At 32.7% G+C, this 20193-nt stretch overlaps 3 protein-coding genes across 3 annotated transcripts; 1 reads left to right on the top strand and 2 right to left on the bottom strand.

Moving 5' to 3' along the window:
* Window positions 1-3305: 3305 nt before the first annotated feature.
* LOTGIDRAFT_123897 (hypothetical protein) lies at window positions 3306-5395 on the top strand (the record flags this gene model as incomplete). The annotated part of the gene is made up of 4 exons (XM_009060880.1): window positions 3306-3534; window positions 3926-3989; window positions 4256-4377; window positions 4749-5395. The coding sequence occupies 4 exons, from the start codon at window positions 3306-3308 to the stop codon at window positions 5393-5395; spliced, it is 1062 nt and encodes a 353-aa protein (XP_009059128.1).
* Window positions 5396-5496: 101 nt separating this feature from the next.
* On the bottom strand, window positions 5497-10598 carry LOTGIDRAFT_233878 (hypothetical protein). The gene is made up of 11 exons (XM_009060879.1): window positions 10382-10598; window positions 9088-9251; window positions 8466-8603; window positions 8216-8270; window positions 7660-7717; window positions 7400-7493; window positions 6936-7047; window positions 6751-6799; window positions 6445-6515; window positions 6240-6348; window positions 5497-5747 (listed from the first exon to the last, which is right to left on the bottom strand). Exons 1-11 carry the CDS (start codon window positions 10540-10542, stop codon window positions 5553-5555), a joined length of 1206 nt encoding a protein of 401 aa, XP_009059127.1. The 5' UTR covers window positions 10543-10598; the 3' UTR covers window positions 5497-5552.
* A 2373-nt stretch (window positions 10599-12971) lies between these two features.
* On the bottom strand, window positions 12972-17182 carry LOTGIDRAFT_164342 (hypothetical protein; the record flags this gene model as incomplete). Its single annotated transcript, XM_009060878.1, has 11 exons — window positions 12972-13190; window positions 13511-13619; window positions 13901-13971; window positions 14131-14173; window positions 14486-14597; window positions 14776-14872; window positions 15145-15202; window positions 15726-15780; window positions 16205-16342; window positions 16511-16674; window positions 16968-17182. The coding sequence occupies 11 exons, from the start codon at window positions 17180-17182 to the stop codon at window positions 12972-12974; spliced, it is 1281 nt and encodes a 426-aa protein (XP_009059126.1).
* Between the last annotated feature and the right edge of the window lie 3011 nt (window positions 17183-20193).

The following is a 20193-nucleotide window of genomic DNA, read 5'->3' as shown; positions in this document are numbered from 1 at the left end:
TAAGATAATGTTTCAATAATTTTATAATACTTATTCATTATGTTATGCTTTATTTATTACATTATAGCGTGTTAAAAACTCTTCATCATTTTTGATACACCGAAGGTAGCATGCTTATCATGTTTTATATGATGGATTCTCTTTATCATATGCTTTATTTAGTATTGTTAAACTGATAAATAATAATTCATAATAATGTTTTAATATAATAAACACTTTTTTGTCACACGTTGAATTTTTAAGTACTTCATCATAGCGTTATATTATACCATTAGTTGCATAATATTCTATGACAATTGTATGATTATACTGACTTTAACACAATGAACAATCTTTGGCTAACGACGTATATTTAAGGAATTATTTTTGATTTTTTATATATTTGTAGGCCTAATGTTTTATTATGTATTATATATTAGACGTATTTTCGAACGAAAAGTCTAATTATGGCTGAATTGGTATAGGTGTTTTTGGTATTGCAGTCTATTAATGAAATGCATTTTAGTGAAAACATACGTGGGGCTTTGCTGTTTGTACCGTTAAGAGTGACACTTATTCGTTGTATCATTATCAGTCAATACAACTATTAACTATATCAATATAATCTTGTGTTAAACTGTAATCGACAATAGATCTGGTAATTGGATCAATGTCTTCCTGACCTTGGAGAGCAGATTAAAAGGTCTATTTTGATTTCGACAATTAGATTATGTTCTACTGCGAATTTTCAGTTTGGAACTTTTGTATATTTATAGCATTTAATCTTTAAATCTGCCAAGAGCTTTTGAATATTCATGGCTACTTCTTTTGTGGCCTATTTAGAGCATTTCTTATAATACTGGGTGTTTTAATATCTTGACGGTACTCGGTTATACATAACTAACTATACTTTACTATAAAATATTACATTTCTATTCACAACTTTTATAATTTATGGGGCTTAAGGTTTCATAATTATTAAAAATAAATATTGTATTAAGAGTTATTTTTCGAAGGCATTCGATTCGATGGAATCGGTTCCCAGGATGAAAGTGTATGATCCATAATATTTACATCACCTTTTTGGCACAATTTCTTGTGGCTTGATGTAGTAGCAATAAACAAATAGATAACCAGGCCAAGCTTAAAATGTTCCTGATGTAGGCGTACGTACAAAGGCGAAAAACTTTTAAAAAAAAGCCAAGGAGAAAACTGGGTTTACTTTAAAGGGAGATAAAACAGTAAAATTTTGATTCTCTGACATTTTACTAGTGAGAAAATATTTTGTATTCTAGGTTGCTATTTAAAAGCATATTCAGAGAATTGTATATAAAGGGCTGCCATTCCATCAATTTCTTCCAATAAAATATCCAATATCTGTGATTTTTACTTCAATAAATATTCATTGTAAACATTTTTCATCTTTTTTAAAATATATATTTGGGCTTCATTGTTTAATGAAGCACCAACTATTGTCTGGTATTTATACGAAAAACAAACAGGTTCTAGTATTTAGTCGCATGTTATCTCAGTTGGATTGGGATTTAAAAAAAACCAGACAGACGAAGGGGTGCAACTCTTGCATGAAAATCTTTGTCACTTCAGCCAGAGACTAGTGAGCAAGACATTCTACTTGTCCACATATCTAAACGTAGCCCTTTGGAGTCCGCGTTTGATGGATCCATAATTCCAATCGACCGTCTTCAATTAGGTGCAATAAAGTAAAAGAATGAACTCGCGTACTATTCGAATTGTACATTTGGTGAAAGTGGTTGTAAAAACAATACAATTTAAATAACGAAAGCTTAGGCCGAGGAGAAAATTCAGCAACACCAATTACCGATATGTGCAGGAAAAAAGTGGCAAAAAGACAAATAAATTTGAGTTATTCATGGGAGAGCACTACTACATCTATTAGGTATTGTAGTATTTAATTGTTGTCTCCAGTTCTATATATTGACTTGGTTTGTACCGATCGTATTTCTTCTAGTCATTATCTAGGTCACGTATCTACTTATGTATTTTATCAAGTAAATATACTGATGTAAGTACAGCTTACTTTTCGGTTTTTATGTTCGCGTAGATTTTACGTTTTAAGATGGAGTGTTAATCATATATGCAGACGAGTATCAGAACAACCCTTCATCATTAGTGTGCTCGATTGGTGCGACTATTTCCCTGCACAGTAAAATTAAGGTCTAATCTTAATTAACTGTATTAGAAGGCTTAATTCAATATGCTGTCACTGGGTAGATTTTTACCTTTGTCAGTGATACAAACTCGATTGTAAAAAATAGCATCAAGTCGTTTGAAAAAATTATAAACCGAAGCACCTTGAGCTTGTAAAGAGTTAACAATAATCATAGCAATGTCTTTCAATGCACTCTGCTGCATCACCTGAATTGTCATCATTTGCCCATAAGGATATAGAAACGGCATTATACGTCTTATTAAATAGAACTATACAACAAAAACACCCAAAAGTTTCATGTATATAGAAAAATCAAAATACGTATGATAATATAATAATAAAAATATATGTTATGATACGTGTCTCTTATTTCTCAATACAATTCAAAAACTCGAACCAAATCAAATGTTGATCTCTTGTTTTTATTCAGTACTCAGTATGGGTTGTTTAAAGGTCTGTGTTATTATTGGTTGTATACTATGTATTGGTCTGGCCTATTTACTACACAAACCACTACCCGATGAAATAGAACAGAAATGGGAGTTTCGACTGATGTATCTTACCCTACAGTCCAAATTTATATGGGTAAGGAAATATATTTGATAGGTTTGGTTTAACTGTACTTACCCACACAAAGTTCACACTTTAGAACAACATAATTTGATATGATATACGATTAATGAAATCTCTAAGAAGTGATCATTCGATTAGTTGTATTCCCAAATCCTGTAAAAGTAAAGTCATTTATGGTTAAAAAGCCCTTTCCATGAGTTCATTTAACACTTTTTACGTTTAATTTTTTTGTGTGGATTTATTACAGTCGGAGTTAATGTACAGACTTGGGCTGGAAGGAGACAGATGGCCTTTTATAAGAAAAACCATCAAAGGATGTATGACATCACCAGCTGATTCGACTGGACTAAAGGTAGGACCACAATACAATGTTGTGTACTTCTTCAGCATATATAGTGAAGTATAATGTTTGCAAACCAGTAGTATCTTAAGCTTTAGTTTATGCCCCATATACATTGTACATATACATATACATACAGTTGTACCTTGATGTATAATTGCTGCATCATGTATTCAATATATATGTCGTATTGATCTTATGGGACAAAGCAGGGGCTGTATGATGAAGAATGTGCACGTCTCGACAATTGGATATCTAACAAAAGGTTCACACCCCGTGGTGCTATTTGTCCAATCCCAATATTGGACTCGAAATTCCGTTTTCTTTCCACAGATATCAAATAGTGAAATAGCCGGTGTTGATGTAAGAATATTTAAACCACAAGGTGTAACAGGATTAGTACCAGGCTTCATTTATCTTCATGGTGGAAGCTGGAGTATGCTTGATTCTGGTATTTATCTTTTATATATCATTTCATGTTAATTTATCTAACAGAGCTAACATTATACACGTCTTTACAGCAGTTTGCCGCATGTAATCGATATGTACTGCTCTCTATAAATATCTGCACCTCAGTAAATCATTTTTAACATTATCTTTGGTACAATTCATATGATTAACGGTTTTGGTGTAAATAACCATAATCAGACCTGGAAAACTTATTGAGGTCTTTCTATATTGATTTACTGATATTCTGTATTAAGAATACTGATACCATCGATTTGCATCATTCCAATATTTCAGACATATTTGAGTCTTGCAATTCACGTAAACCCTTAAATATCATTGCAAGAAGATTTTTTTTATAAATTATTTCCTATTTTAGAAATGTAATTTTTCAGAAACTTACGACAATCCCCTGTCTAATATTTCAAGGGAACTGAATGTGGTCGTCATAGGAGTGGAGTATGTATAATTTTATTGTATTCTTATGTATCATATCATGTCTTCCTAAAAATACACTCTCATCATTGTTTATGAGCTGATGTTGAATAGAATTCTACTATCTTGGATTTCGAACAACATTGTGGATAAACTTGAATGTGTTAACGTAATGGAAAATGTATCTTGTCAATTGAAATGCTTTTATTCGTAGACGATTGCCAACACAATCCTATAAATTCTGTAGTTCAGCATTTTAATTTAATGATTTATTTTTTATTTATCATTAGCTACAGACTTGCTCCAGAATTCCCCTTCCCTTATCCATATGACGATTGTTTAGCTGTTACTAAGTTTATATTAAATAATGGTGAATTGTATGGTATTGATACAATGCGTGTCGGAATTGGAGGTAGGAATTGATTTAATAAACACTTTCTGTTTACTCATTCGTATTCTTCCAACTAAAGAATTTCACATTACCAGCATTGTTTTTTAGCATTGGGCCTTTCCTCTTGCACTTCCTACTTACATCTAAGGACCATTTCCAGAATAAGAATTTTCTATTTCAGGCTAGAACTTTCAAAATTTCAAGCTTTCATACACCCAGCTTAGGACTTTCCACAATTCCTAGCTGAGGGCTTTTCTTATTACAGCAAAGGAATTTCCCATTTCCAGCTAAGGAGGTTCCTATTTACATATGAAAACTTCCAAATTTCCAGCATGGAGTTTCCTACATATAGCTTCAAATTTGACTACGTAATGCTTCATCATATATTTTAGGTGACAGTGCAGGGGGTAATTTAGCAGCCGCTGTTCTGTATACATTACGAAATGAACAACAGCAACCAGCAGTCAAAAGCCATGTTTCTATTTATGGTGTTCTACAGGTATGTGATTTCACACTGCCTATATATCAAACTAGAGCTAAATATGAGAAACATTTTAAGGCACAAGCTTTATATTTGACTGGGCTGTATTTAAATTTGACCGAAAGTCAGTTGGATTTGTTTATGTATGGTGATTTTTCAACGCCAGAGTTAGATACACTGTGTAAAAAATATGTGAACTTGAACTATTTGCCATCGGAATTATTGTTTGAAGGATATGAACGTGGTGATCATGTTGCTGAGGAGGTTACTGAAGATGTACGAACGCTATCAAAGATTGTAGCAAACCCGCTTATTTCACCATTATTAGTGGAAGATTTGAGTGGTTTACCCACAACTCTGGTGTTGTCTGTAGGTTGGGATATTTTAGGAGATGAGAATCAGATCTATGCTGGTAGATTGAAGGCTGCTGGTGTGAAAGTGACTAGTGTTCATATGAAGGAATCATTCCACGGATGTTTTAACCTATATCATATAGGTTTCAGATCTGGTGTTAGGGCATTAAACACTGTCAAGAAATTCTTAAAAGAGACACTATAAGGGATTTTTTGTTAAATAGTTATAGAATATCCCCCAATATACTAAGAAAGCTTGTTTCTATACAAAACTTCCCCAAGTTAATACCATTAACAGTAAATTCTAGAAAAAAGTTTTTACTACAAAAATATGAAAGAAATATTCATAATTAACGGAATGTCTAAGGATTGGTGAACCAGGTATATCTATTTTGATTAATGTGACCTTTAACTAGACCATGGGCTACAGTCGCTTTAAATCCTCCATCTACCAGTTCAGCTGTTACTGTAGTAAAACAGCTACCCATTGTTATATAGGGTGGTAGGTTTAAAAATACCAGATCTGTTACAAACGAACCGAACACAGCTTGACGTGCCTGCAAGAATAAGTACTTTATATTATTCAAATGCTCAGATAATTTGCACTAATAGTTCGTAAACCAATTGCCTTTTTTGTTAGCATTATCCTACTGCGTACTCAATATCATGTTCACAAAATACTTTGTGCACGTGGGCAATATTTCTAGTACTATTTCACTAGATGTTACCAACTAACATTATTAAGACAAGACCGTAACTTTGGTACATTTTCTTTGAGACAAAAATCCTGTTTTCTTTGAATTCAGTTAGGTCTTTAGTTAGCTTTTGGTAAAATTTCAAGCGGTAACTTCCTTTACCGTAGACATCACATAAACTATATATTTAGCGAATATTATATTCATTTCTATAATTTTTCAATAAAATTTCCTTTTAATTTTCTTACGGTGGGTCAGAGGCTACCTCAGGCGTCAAAATGAAGAAAGGAGTTATGAAGAGTTCAAAGGATTTTAAAGCATTATTGATTGAAAGTTGAAAATTTCAAGACTTACTTTTTGAGCTTCAAAAATATCAAATAAAGCCTTATACATGATCCATCTATCAAATTTAACAACGCTATTTTTCATTGGGGAACCTTTTCTAAACTGTAACAAGCCCCATCTAAAAAGAAAAATCAAATGTAATACTATTTGAAATTCCAAAACACTCAGTACATACGTATATTTGTATTCTCTTTTTAAAATGATAGCAACGTACCTATTGGGTAAATGAAGTGCTATTTCACCAGTTGGATTCCAAGAATACCAAGAGGCTTCCGAACCAGGCACCTAAAAAAACATATAAGTTACTGTTAGGTCGTTGACTCCTTGGTAATCCAGTAAATAAGAAGTAAAAGACTAACGAGACTATAACTGTATCTCCGTATAACTATGATATACTGCTTTTCTCTAACGAGTATTTTTTTTAATTGGAATATCAGTTTTAAAACCGTCCATGTTATGAGTATGATATTCGAATAATTCGAGGACTATTTAAGGTCTACAGTACTATCAATATTTATACCTGTTGATAACGCCCATTTGTGCTGTTGATTTCCAAAGGATATTCTGTTCTGGAATATAAAAAACTTCAGTAGGCTATGTCTTAGATAAATCTCATGGTTTTCATCAATTCGCTATAACATATAATTAGAATCAGTTATTGGCATAAATTCACAATCAGAAATTTATACAAGTAATGCCACTAACCTAGCCATGATCATAAACCATACTTCATTATCTTCTGCAGGTCCCGGTGCCCTAGTGGTATTTTCGGATAAAGCCTCAAAGGGAAAAGCCATTTCTACAGACCAGTATGTGGCTATGAAAAAAAATCATACCAATCATACGTTCTAACCGTGAACCAAATATTTCAAAATCAGGATAACAACACATAGTAACATACACACAGTTGATGTTATTTTCTTTATTTCTACGCCGAAAAAACTATGATCATTACAATAGCTTGGAACTTTTATTTTTGTATCTATTATTTATTCAATGTCTGTGCAGTTATTGGTCAGTTTTACAGTTTATTTCACATCACCCAGGAATATTAGTTAATATAAAATGCACTATTCTTAAAACAAAATAAAGCTTCAAATCTGATATTGCTGCAACTGTATCATAAAATGATGCTCATGAAATTGAAATTAAAATGAAGATTGTCTTACTGTTTTTACTTGGTATATTTACTAGGCCATCTGTGTAAACACCTTTAGCTGAAATACCTTCCCAATCAACAAAGTCACCACCATCATCATAGGCCTGGGAACACAGATATTCCATAAGAAATTTCATTTTTTAAAAACAATTTTGGTGGTCAACTGAAGTTTTAGATGAATTTTTAATCAAATTCAAACATTGTCTTAAAACAACATTCTGTAAAATAATTTTGATCATTTCACTCTAAACTGTGAAAAAATGAACTTACTCTGGTCAACATGAGATCCCAAGTTGTCCCTAACGCATTGATTTCTATCTCTTTGTACCTGTAAATCAATAACATTGCGTAATAAATACTGTTATTGTAACGCAGGTTAAACAGTAAAATGGACCACTCAGAATACATGGCGATCCCGAGTCGTCAACTCAATAGAATAAAATTATGTTCATGTTCAAACCACGCTCATTGCATCATACTTCCTTCATTTGAAATATGTCAAAACTAATGATAATTCTTTGATGTAGCAGTTTCTGTGACAGTTGTCCACAAAGCTTTTCAGTAGAAAAAAGATGCCGGGTTCAACCAGATTTGAATGATCAGAGGGCTAACTCTCTTCAACCCTTACCTCATCTTGTAAAGAGCAAATAGTATCCACGTTATAGTAGTGGAATACCGATCAGGCGACAATTTTATTCGATCTCTAATTCTCAACCAACCATGCTGGGTTGTTATATCTAACTAAATTCAGTTTAATACAACCAGAACGTATAAGCGGACGATAATTCTATTATGTTCCTGATGATATTTGATTTTGTATACTTACATTCGTAACCCTCTCTCTACATCGAAAAATACCTCAAAAGCGTTCTCTTGGTAAACTAGAAAACAGTTACATGTAAATTCTCAACAAATTAAATAAAAATAATATGAACTGATTATCAAGTTGAACCAAGCATAATGTAGTATCCACGTACTGCTTATTTGAAACAGAAAGAAGGTTTATTTAAAATGTTGGCTAGATATTTTTTCGTTGCGGATTGGTAATTTTAAATTGTGGATATCTTCTGGCTTACTTCGGGAGTCTTTTACATCATACGTAGCCCAAACTTTATCCTCCTTCAACCAGGCACCAACATACACATGTGTATCATCCCATCTTATCTTCACTCGAGTTTCTTCTTTTGGTTTAGGGTAGCGAATTCCTCGAATATCTGTTTTAAAATAAATAACTAGAATTACCTCTTTGGAACTAGCAAGTCATATGAGTACATCGTCAATTAAAATTAAATCATTATTGTGCCAAAAATAAAATGAAAAAATATTTTGGCCAAGGCATTTAAAAGCCTTATCATTGAAAGCATTCTGTTAAAAGGTAAATTTGATGGACAGGCCAGTTATTGTTGGAATCACGAGCGAATATTTACCCTTATTACATACATGTGTACTATATCAGTACAGGAGATACCCCATGTATCCATACTAAATATATATATTGAATACGATCAGAAATATTGAAAACTTATAAAAACAATAGTGCTGTTCGACCATATATTATAGTTACATTTTATTGTTAAGATGCCCTTTCTTCGGGAATCTTTATTTATTGATAATAAAATAACATTTCTACAAGAGTATATGACGTTAATAAACCTTGTTTTTGGAATATCATTAAAGAATTGTTAGTTAGAAACGTACCTAAGAAATCTTCCGTATGATCAACTTCTTTCCATGCTTCTTCATCCAGTTTACCATCTACTGTTATTGTTTTACCATTTAAATGATACGCTACATAATTTCTAGGTAGTTCTATCTCACAATTTTTAGCTTCGTATATTTTTCTTTGACATTTATTTTGGTAGCTGAAATGGTGTTTACACTAAACTAAATTCAGAAAAGAAGGAAAGACAATCTATAAATGATACACTATAAAAGGATGCATGTAGGGTTATAAATGAATAAAGCTGGGTGTGTTTAGCAAGTTTCAGATTATCCTATCCGATTTTAATCTGAGTATAAACAAAACATTCCCGGAAAAACATTTCGTCCTGAGGTGAAACCCACGAACCAGTCGATAAACAATGTTAAAGCAAGTTTTGTAATTTATAAATACCCTAAACAACAGCATTTAAGGAACCACCATTTTTTCCTATTTTTAACGACAATTTGAAAAAATTAAATACCCTTCTTATTTGTGCTCAAATTGTTTGTTATGGTTAACCCTCTTCTTTCGATTTCACATACCATGGAGTATGTTGTATATTTATTTAAGATCTAGAGTATAAAGGACGATAGAGAATGACCCAATAATAACAGTGATAACGACGTGCGTATATTGTAAATTTTAAAGTGGTAAGAATAACTCACTATCATAATTAATGATTTGAACAGTTGGGGACTGTCTGTTTTCTAAGGGCCCCGTCATACATGAAAGGAGTCCTTACTTGGCTGCTATACAGCGATGGAAAGTGTGTTTCATACCTAAAATATCTTTAGACAAGCGTCGTAACATTCCGAACCAAGTAAAAGTAAAATGCACCAAACCCATATATTATTTAGATGCGTGCCTTGGGTACGCAATATAACAGCTTGGGTGCGACTGTTAAAGAATTGTTTAACCTTATGGGACGGCAACAAGATATGACAAGGCTACTAAAAGCTGCTTATAGATAATTTCCAGAAATGATCGTTTTCAGCCAATTTCAGGTCTTTGAAAGGAAGAATCTTTTAGGTAGGCCTTCATTGTGCAATGTCTAAAGTCATATATAAAGCAATGACAAATCCAAATGTTTTTTGTTTGTTTGTTTTTTTAGTCCATCTTTTTTGTTCTGGTTCAGGACATGGTAAAATAACCGCTAACATATAACATTTTCATGGTCTTTAAATTCTTAAACTAGTTATAGAAGCACTAAACCTCTCATCTTTTGTTAAGAAATTAATTTGGGTCAAAAAAGTTTTTCTTTTACTTTGACACAATTAGAAATACACCTACCTTTGTAGTAAAGGAGATGACTGTTGAGGAAGGCCTTGGGTCTCCGCTTTCGGTGCTGTCCGGCTTGGGATTGAGAAATATCCAGTAACCACACCCAATCCAAAAAAAGTCACACATCCCAACAGACATCCGAATATTATACATCTTCCAGAGTGCTGCATCCTCAATTTACTGTTATAGTTATATTAAAACAAATATAAAAGTATGCTTATCTTCTTCACGGAAGTTATTTATATATGTTAGGTTGAGATTTTCTTCTAGAGATATTATTGTCACCACAAGCTTACACTGGTATTAAATATACACTGTACACATAAATATATATTTCATACTCAAGGAGTTCGCGGTTCGACAGTTAGCAAATATACCTGTAGTAACTTACCTTTTAAATTATACTTAACCATAATACACATGTGAACTAGTAAGTGACAACGGAGGTTTCAGGTCAAACCATTTCAATCTTTAGACGTTAATTTTATTTCACACCTTCATATTCCTCATTACACATTTCTATAAGGAAGTCAAAATATAATTGGCCCGTATGCACCAAATGAAATTAAGCCTAATTTAATTCTATTCTGTCCGAATAACATTAACTTTTAGTTTAATTCTATATTTTGTATGCACCACATAGAATTACCTAAAATGTATTTAAAAATTGGCTAATTTAATGCTAAACTATAGTTGGTTGAGACCAATTATAACTTTTAATTCTATCTGTAAATCAGTCGAAATTCCTTTTCCAATGTTTCCAAATGGAGGATTATTTCGTTCGACGAACTTGGTGAAATCAACCGTGTTGAGGAGGAATTTAAAGCAAGTTTTGGATTGAATAAGCAATCTGTGTTGAATATCACTAATAGTTTGCAAAAATGAAACATGACATGGATTCCATATCAAATTTATTATGACGTTCATTTGCTCCTTCGAAGAAAAGAAAGAATTAAAGATATCGTTTGATCTTACTCTTGTTGATAATTATCATAAAAGCTGTAAGACAACAGATGAGAGTATATAGAGTTTCGGACTACAAGACATCCACATTATCTAAAGCAGTGATTAAAATGTTAAATAAGAAATATGTCTTAGTGACCAATCTTTAGACTTTTTTGTCATATATAGATTGTGTATAGTGTGTGGTTTGAATGGAAAATAGAATTTCAATTACAGTACCGATAAATATATTAGTTAATTGTTAGTTGGTTAATACAAAAAATACAATTATCTTTAAATACATTTAACTAAATCTATTTAAGGTTTAAAATAATTCTATTCTTCTTAATTTGATTTTATTTTAATTCCATTTGATATCATGTAGTGGCATCTAGACTGTGTTGTGTTAACGAAGTTTTTTCATTTATATATGCCATTATACGTATGTTTTAAGGTATGTAAATCGGCTTGTAGAAATAAATAATGTTCTTTTTTTTAAAAAGAAGGTCATCTTCATATTTCACAGACAGATTTTGTGTATACTCATTTAAATTCTCATTTCGACTATGATATAAGTATTTCAAATATACCTTTTACGGCGAAAGTCCTCTAAACCAGCATCCCATGGGACTTGTTGGAAATATTGGTAATAATAGACTATTCAAACATTCACCATTAGCTAAAATACACCCTCTCACTAAATTTCCTGAATGAGGTTTTGATATTACTTACAACTTCAGATGTTTATTTAGAATAAATCTGATGAAGTATAATAACAAATTTAAAAACCAGTGGCTTTACTTTGGTCATTTTAGTCATCTGATCAGTGAATACCTTATATCGATTTCAAATATAGTCTTATTCTCCAATCAAATTACTGTATCTCTTCTGTTCTTTCTTAGTTTTAGAGATTAAAATCCCAGATTATTTTCAATGATTTTCATAACACTGTTAATCTGTTTGAACCAATTTCAAATAAACATGCTCGTGGATAGCTTGTGTCACGATTTAAATGAGTGTAAGATGATCACTGTCACTGCCCATCTTAAGAGTAATTAGCTTTAACGATGAATGAAATGAAATACTGTCAATCTGGATCATATATTAGTAAGAGAGTGTCTGTCAGATAAGCATATTTACTAACAATAAAGAAGATAATAACAATGAACTATTTATTTACAAACTTAAGTACAATTATGGATAAATATACAAATATACAAACATTTTTCTATAAAAATTCAGACGTCCATAAAAAGATAATTTCAAGCATTCCAGTGAACAATTCTGTAACTGTTAATGTGTTGAAAGTATCTAGAGGAAGTATTTCAATATTAGTTTCATCATGTCCCTTATTCATTAAATTCTTGTCTTTATCTATATTGCTCTATATAAAGTATGGGAGTTACTTATCTCAAAACTAGATGGAATGACTCCTTGGGATTGATAATGTTTTACCGATTATAATTGAAGATATTGAAAGAAACACGAATATACTTCCCAAATCAAGCGACAATAGCGCACCATAGTATAGTTTAATAGTGAAACAACAATCGTACAATATTTAAGCAGTTTAAATTAAGTAGTTAAAATCTTCCGATGATGGAAGTTTCTTTCATTAAGAGTAAACTTGATTTAATCCCCATGCGTTATTAATATACTAAAAGAATTCTTCCTTTTCATCACCATACCAAATATACCTATCAGTTCTAATATGTCCTTCTTTTAGTTTATTATCATTAGGGTAAACTGTTACAGTAAAACCTCCCCAATCAATCTTAACTTCGACCTTCTTAATACATTTACCTGATAAAACATAGGGTGGTATATCTAATAAAGTGACGTCATCTGTATACCTTCCATTCACTGCTTTATATGCCTGAAAGTATATCGGGGAAAGTTGAAGAAGTAAAGCTCTTTAGGAATGGTTTGAAATGAACCTTTTAGGGAAAATTTTAAGACACCATACTCTTTTTGGAGAGTATACGATGCCTAGGTCTTTGGAAACTTTGAAGATGACAAGCTATTTAGCCGTAAAAAATATCCGTATTCCTTTAAAATACTAAGCTCTTAAAAAATATTAAAATGTCAACGATAATCACTCTTCGTATGCAAACCGTCCTATAACTACACCGAAACTCACGTTCAACAGTACGTTAATCAGATTTAATATAAATTTAAAAGGGAGAAAACTCTTACTTTCTCAGCTCTGAAGGTATCCAGTAATGCATTAGTTACAATCCATTCTTTACCAAATTCAAATGTTGATGTATTTACCACTGCTTTTGTAAACTGCAGTAAACCCCATCTGTGAAAAATATAATAATTAATTTCAATTCAAAATCATCTATGAAATAAAGACAAGATGGGACTATTCTGTAACATCCCCCTTCTGTTACCTCCACATCAATTCCAACCCCAAAACTAACACAAATACACAATCCTTGCAATGACTATCGTGTAACGCGGATCTTGGTAATTTGCCACACCTTGGGAATGAGAAAGATGACATGAACAGATCAAAACTGACAACATGTTGAATTAGGTAGTTGCAAATAGTACAAATAAGAATAATACAAAAGCCTATACCTATCTGGAAGATGAATATTAGATACACCAGGAGAACTCCATACCCACCAACTGGCTTCAACACCTAGTTTCTACAATACAAATTATACATATTTTTAATGAAAGTCATTAAAGGTCAGCGTGAAATTTTTAAACCGTTACGGCATAAGGCTATTCAGATTTTTTTTTAATTTTTAATTTGAACGCATGTGAATTTCAATAAAATAAATATAATTTAGTAAAATATGTACCTTTTGGTATTTTCCATCAACGACTTCCGTTTCATATTCTGGTCTGAAAATAACACAGCATAAATGAGCATCTGTTTGTAATTTGTAATTTTAACGTTAATGCATAAGTAGGTCAAGTGGGTAGAGTTCCTCAAAGCGATTTCCTATGTTGGAGATACAAACCGGGATCTCCGTTACAACAAGCTGTTATTGCAAAGATTCCGCAATAGTTCGAGATCGTAATGCCGGTGTCCTGAAATAATTTCCCGCATTACAGAATGTAAATTGTATACTGTCCGTTTCAATCTGTCCAAAAAATTCAGACAGGACAGAATCTGTGCTGTTACAGCTCATAATGGTACTAATTTGACTTTACCTTACAAAGTTGGCTCTCCATGTTTCACCATCCGAGGGATAATCATGTTGTCTATATAAACCAGCATATAATGTAGCAAATGGTATCGACATTTCAACGGTCCAAAATTTATCTAGAAAAAAACGTTATCAAAAGGTTATTGATATAAGTTAAATGCATTACGACGCCTGTGGAAGAAAGTCATTTGCTTTTCTTTCTCGAAGGTCTCGAACATTTCAGACAGTGGATGCATAGGCCATGCTACCAATCTTATTAAATTAAAGTCTAGAGAAAACTCAAAAGCAACTTACTGTCTTTATTTGGGTTGTTTATTGGTCCATCTACAAATACTGCTCTATTTACATCACTCTCCCAGAAACTTAACGGTTCCCCATCATTCATATAGGGCTAAAAACATCACAATTGAAAAGAAGGGACGGATAAGAACAGAACGATGAATTTCTCATGGTTTAATTCAATGTCCCGGCATTGTTTCTTTAAAGTAGATAATGTTTGATTAAACTGGGAACATGTATTCCTTGACTATGCTGCTTCTTGTGCTAGCCTACGTTATAGTTGTTTTCGTGACGTTAAGGTGCATCTTATGCTGGCCTATGTTGATAATGTAGAAATAAGGTAAGTGTACTAAGACGTTTCAAAATTTAATTACAAGTACTTACCCTAGTTAACATCATGTCTGACATGGTTCCTATAGCATTAATAGTTAATTCTTTATATCTGAAAAAATACCATAAATATCATCATACAGATATATCAAGCATCAAGGTACATATTATATACGTTCAAAGTTCCATGTTAAAGCGATACTAGGTCTTAGAATGAACATAAAATTTAAGAATTTTAAACTCGGCCAATAAATGCACATATTCATCAGTAGATACACCTGGTGTCATAAGGATCCCTATATAATCCAACAAACTTAGTAATTATCCATAAATATGGAATTCACTATTGATAACCGCTTAATATCAAGATTAAGCGTTTTTCAATAATTACTTAATTTTATGAATTTTCCAATTTTCAAGATTTTACAGGGAATTTGTTGTTACTTTATGACACCAGGAAAGTTCACTGATGAATATAGACTAATATTGACAATTCCAGGGAACTTAAATTTTATGTTCATTCTAACTTTAACTGAAACTGGTTTCTACTGGGTGAAAAATGAAGATATATTTTCTGGGGCATTATTCCATGCAAGTGTTTTTCATAGTGTACCAGAAGACAGTGATGTTCTTACTTGTGATTGCTCTGTCTTGTATCTAATAGAACTTGTATAGCATTATCCTGATACACTGAAATAATATGATCAAAAACTTGTATTATTAGGAAAAAATCAAGCTACAGTTACTTTCTGAAAACATATAATTTATCATCTTCCGGATATGACGGATTTAAGAGAAAAGCTATCACTTTCTTAAAGCACAACAGAAGCTATAGTTTTCATCTTATTGAAATGAGAATTGATGTGGACTTGATTTCTGAGTGATTGCACTTATACTTATGTAAGTGATACTTTATTTTCTATATCGCTTTACACTTGCTATGTTGAGAAAGATTTTAACAGTGAAAATATTTTGTTATTGTATAAAGCTTCTTATCATACTGCTGGGAAAGACGGAAACTTCCTACACCATATTATTATTTGTTAACAGCTGCCATTGGTTTATCCAATAATTCGAAACAAGCTATCTTGAGGATATTTAAAACTTAGCCTACCTGTGGTATCGTGTAAAGATTTATTCGCCCAAACATCAGTTTCTTCCATGTAAGCAGCAAAATAAAAATGAGTATCATCCCATCTCACTTTAATTCTTGTTTCAAATTTAGGCTTTGGGAAATCTGCTCCTTTAATGTCTACAAAAAGCGAGAAGTTATCAATTTACATGAAGATCAAGAAGGTTACCTGCAAAGCTCGTACTGAATGAATGACTTTTGTTTGCATTTTAAAAAGAAGACCTTATTAATACAAAATTGTAACCGAATTTGACAATCGGGTATAAGCAAAACCATAACGAAAATTACCTATGAATGGATCACTCCAAGGTACATCCTTCCAACCCTTGTCATCTAGTTTACCATCGATAGTAATGACTTCAGTCTCTAGATGGTATACTTGATATGTTTTAGGTAATGGTATATGACAAGTATAAGCACGACAAGCCTGGATATCGTGAGCTTGTAAATATCTGAAGGTAAAACCAGAAACAATTGCTTATTTTTAATTGTGCCAAACGACCTTGGATGGTTAAACTCTGGTTCTATGTATCAGTACAAGTTTGGGGTGATTTCGCGGAAAGGTTCCAAATCTGATGCTATTAGTGTCCAAATAGTTTGGAAGATCTCTTTACAATCCGCTTAAGGGACAGAGCAGTATTATTACATTCTTTTCCAGATTTATCGGTATTTCCATTTTTTAGAAAGGCACTATTGGATCTTACAATAACACCTAAATTCACCCATATTGAAGAAACTTCCTTACTTCTGAACATAAGCTTCTCCTTTAGCAGCTTGACTACAATTCTGTATTAGATGTTCATATGTTCTGTTATGTGAATCTACAATGATGTGTCCACTGTTCACAGGTTTATGCATAGCTGGTCGCAATAAATATCCTATTATTAATCCAGCACCCATAGACAAGGCAGCAATCACTGCCGTCACTATGACAGAAGACGAAGATTTTTTAAACTCCATTGTTCAGTTTTAGAAACCAACTATATTATAGTTTGTCCACGTTGTTTTATTACCAAATGAGATTGGTACTATTTCAACAAAATCATTTTAACCGAATGAATGAAGAATTAGTGTACATTCATTTAATTCGACATATCATACTAAGATTTAAATAGTTATTGACGTCACATCGTAGGCAAACGTGAATTAACATAACGTGTAATGTCAAATTCTCGCGAGATTTTTCATCGAATAAACGATGTTAATAGTTTCAGACGACTCAAATCACGTCATAATTAGAACAGACGAACTCTATAATTCGCGACTTTTTCAAACCTGCACACAACAGCTTAGAAAACCATAGTTAATCTTTTTAACAAGACGATTGCCACATTATTTCTAAGACTTTACACAAAGCTTTCTATCGTATTTTTTCTTAACTCTTACACAATCTTATTGTGTTTTCAACAATAGATTATATGTTAATCGTTTTATTTTTTCAGGAAAAAAGTTGTCTTAACATCTTAACTCATCTTTTAATGACTTCCGGTATATCGAGGGTATTTCCGTAAGTATCAGATTCGTAGAGGTACATCTCAATTCCTAGTTGTCTAATATTTCATACTAAACTAAATATAAAAGTGACAAGTGTCCGAGTCGCACACTATAGGCCTCTGGTAGTGATGGGGGTGGGGGAACAGTCACCACTGTCACCCGATGCAAAAGTGCATCATGCCATTAACGGTAATTGAATGTATGGTAGCATTGATACTAACATTGAGGTGGATCGTTAACTCAAGTACATTTGAGTTTCCTCGTTGGAAAGAATCCCTTCTAAACGGATACTTTTGGGACACCCACCGTGTTACTAAGTGATATAGAGAGACTACACTATTTGTTATGACCAAGATACCAGTCAATGTTAGTTAGTATACACTACCTATTCTGTCAACTTTTTCACTATTTACTTTGTAATGGTTGTTTGGACTTGGTGTTTAAATACTAAAGGAATGTGTTAAAACAGACTAAAACTAACAAACGTTTGTTTTTCTACTGAATTAAAATAATCAACATTCGAGTTCATAAGACATTTAAGTAATCGAATCCCATATTGGCAACTAGCAGTAGCCTTCAGTAGCCAGGATGAATTTCAAGATCCATCAACCATCTAATGTCCAGAATTAATATCATTTATGTGATATCTGAAAGTTGTTATTATGATTATAGACTTTATCGTGCATACAAGAAAAATTTAACGAGTCAAGGGCAATAACTGTGAAACCGTTCATCCGATTACTAATTTTGAACTAGACCGAAATCTCATCAATATATACATGCATACCAAGATCAGATAAAAGCTGTAGCCTCTATCATGCATACATGAATTGTGGACGGACGGACGGACAGGTCGACGGCAATATACGTCCACGTTTCTCTATCGGCATTGAAAAAATAAAACTTTCAGAGACTTTCAGTCAGATACTTAAAATTGGAATTTGGCCTACTTGTGGGCGCACATATGAAGTTGTTCTGTTTCAAATTCAAGTTGCTACTACAGTGCTACAGCACTTTTAATCCAAGACACTTCCAACAAACAGCTTTCGGGGGCTTTTCCGCTCTTCAATGTCGATTTTCACGAAAGTTTGAACAATTTCTGGTTACGACTGAGGTCGACGCCGGGCATCATAAGCTTTACTTTGAAACCAAAATCCTACATCTACCATAATAGTACGGTGTTTACTGCATTCTATAACACAGTCATGACATGGTGCTGACCATCTTCTTCGTTTGCCATTGTAATCTTACGAGATTTGAACCATGCTACAAGCTTTTTATAGCAGTCGATCATGCTCCACTCTATCGCCAATCAGAATCACTTTTACATGCGAGTATCGGCATCGTCATAATTCGGAAGTCTTATCACTCTACTTTGAAAACCCGAAAAATTTTTATCGTAATTGTAATCTAATCTTAATTACATTGGGTGTTGGCTGACATCATTTCATCAACCTTTGAAATGTTCCTTTAATAGTAAGCACAAAAATCATGTTTTTATTGTATCTAGTTTAGTCGAATAATTCAGACGGTCTACTATCTTGGCATCATCAGATTCAAAGCATCATTTTTTATTCATTAAAAAATTCATAGCTTCATGGTAAGACGAAAGAGCCTGGTTCGAGTAGCAATTATTATTTGTTTTTTACTTGTTATTATTTGAGAACCTTTTTCTTGCTTACCGGCATAGATCAGGTAAATTTGGATTTTGACTCATTTTCACCTTGATTTAAGTCTATACCTATTTTTAATTTAAATGAAAGACATAATAGAGATCATGGTTTACGCCCTACTGTTTGCTCTGGATTGGCCACCACTTTCTTGGAAATTAAACTGTTGATGGATCTTTGAGACTAGCTGCTTGCAGTCAGTCTATTTACCCCCTAGACGCTTCTTTCATGACACCCCTTCGACTGACAACTGAAAATTGTTTCAAGCAACAATACCATCAGCGCGTAATGCTCCAATTCCTCATGTCTACACATAAGAGGAAATTCAGGGTTCGTCCAGGTTTAGGTCAATAAAAGGAGTTTGGCGAGTATATTTAGGATGATTTTGATTCCTCTGTCAACATAAAATGTTCGAACATGAAGTAGAACATCCAAGTAATACCGTCATGAGCTATCGGTTATGAAAGTAGGTTTTAAGCTCAGATGTTTCAAGTGACTAATCAGATAAGAACGGTATATTGTATCTCAGAATTCGAAAGTTACCAAAGGGATTTTCTTGGGTTCTCCTAATATCGCATGTCTTGAAACAGAAGAAATACGGAACTTGTAACAAAAACGAATTTTATTTGTGCAATTGGTATAATACAAAGCATAGTGTATTATATAACATATTTACACTAAATGTTTTTTACTAGTTAATGCCCGGACAAGACAACTTTTGACAGTGAATGCGTTGAGTATAGCGTTCAGTGTAAAGTAAATCTTCAAGGGAAATAACTATTAGAAAATTAGAAACTCATTATTGAC

This window comes from Lottia gigantea, assembly GCF_000327385.1.
Source record: "Lottia gigantea unplaced genomic scaffold LOTGIsca_45, whole genome shotgun sequence".
Classification (NCBI taxonomy): domain Eukaryota; kingdom Metazoa; phylum Mollusca; class Gastropoda; family Lottiidae; genus Lottia; species Lottia gigantea.
This window is presented reverse-complemented; position numbering and strand designations above follow the sequence as displayed.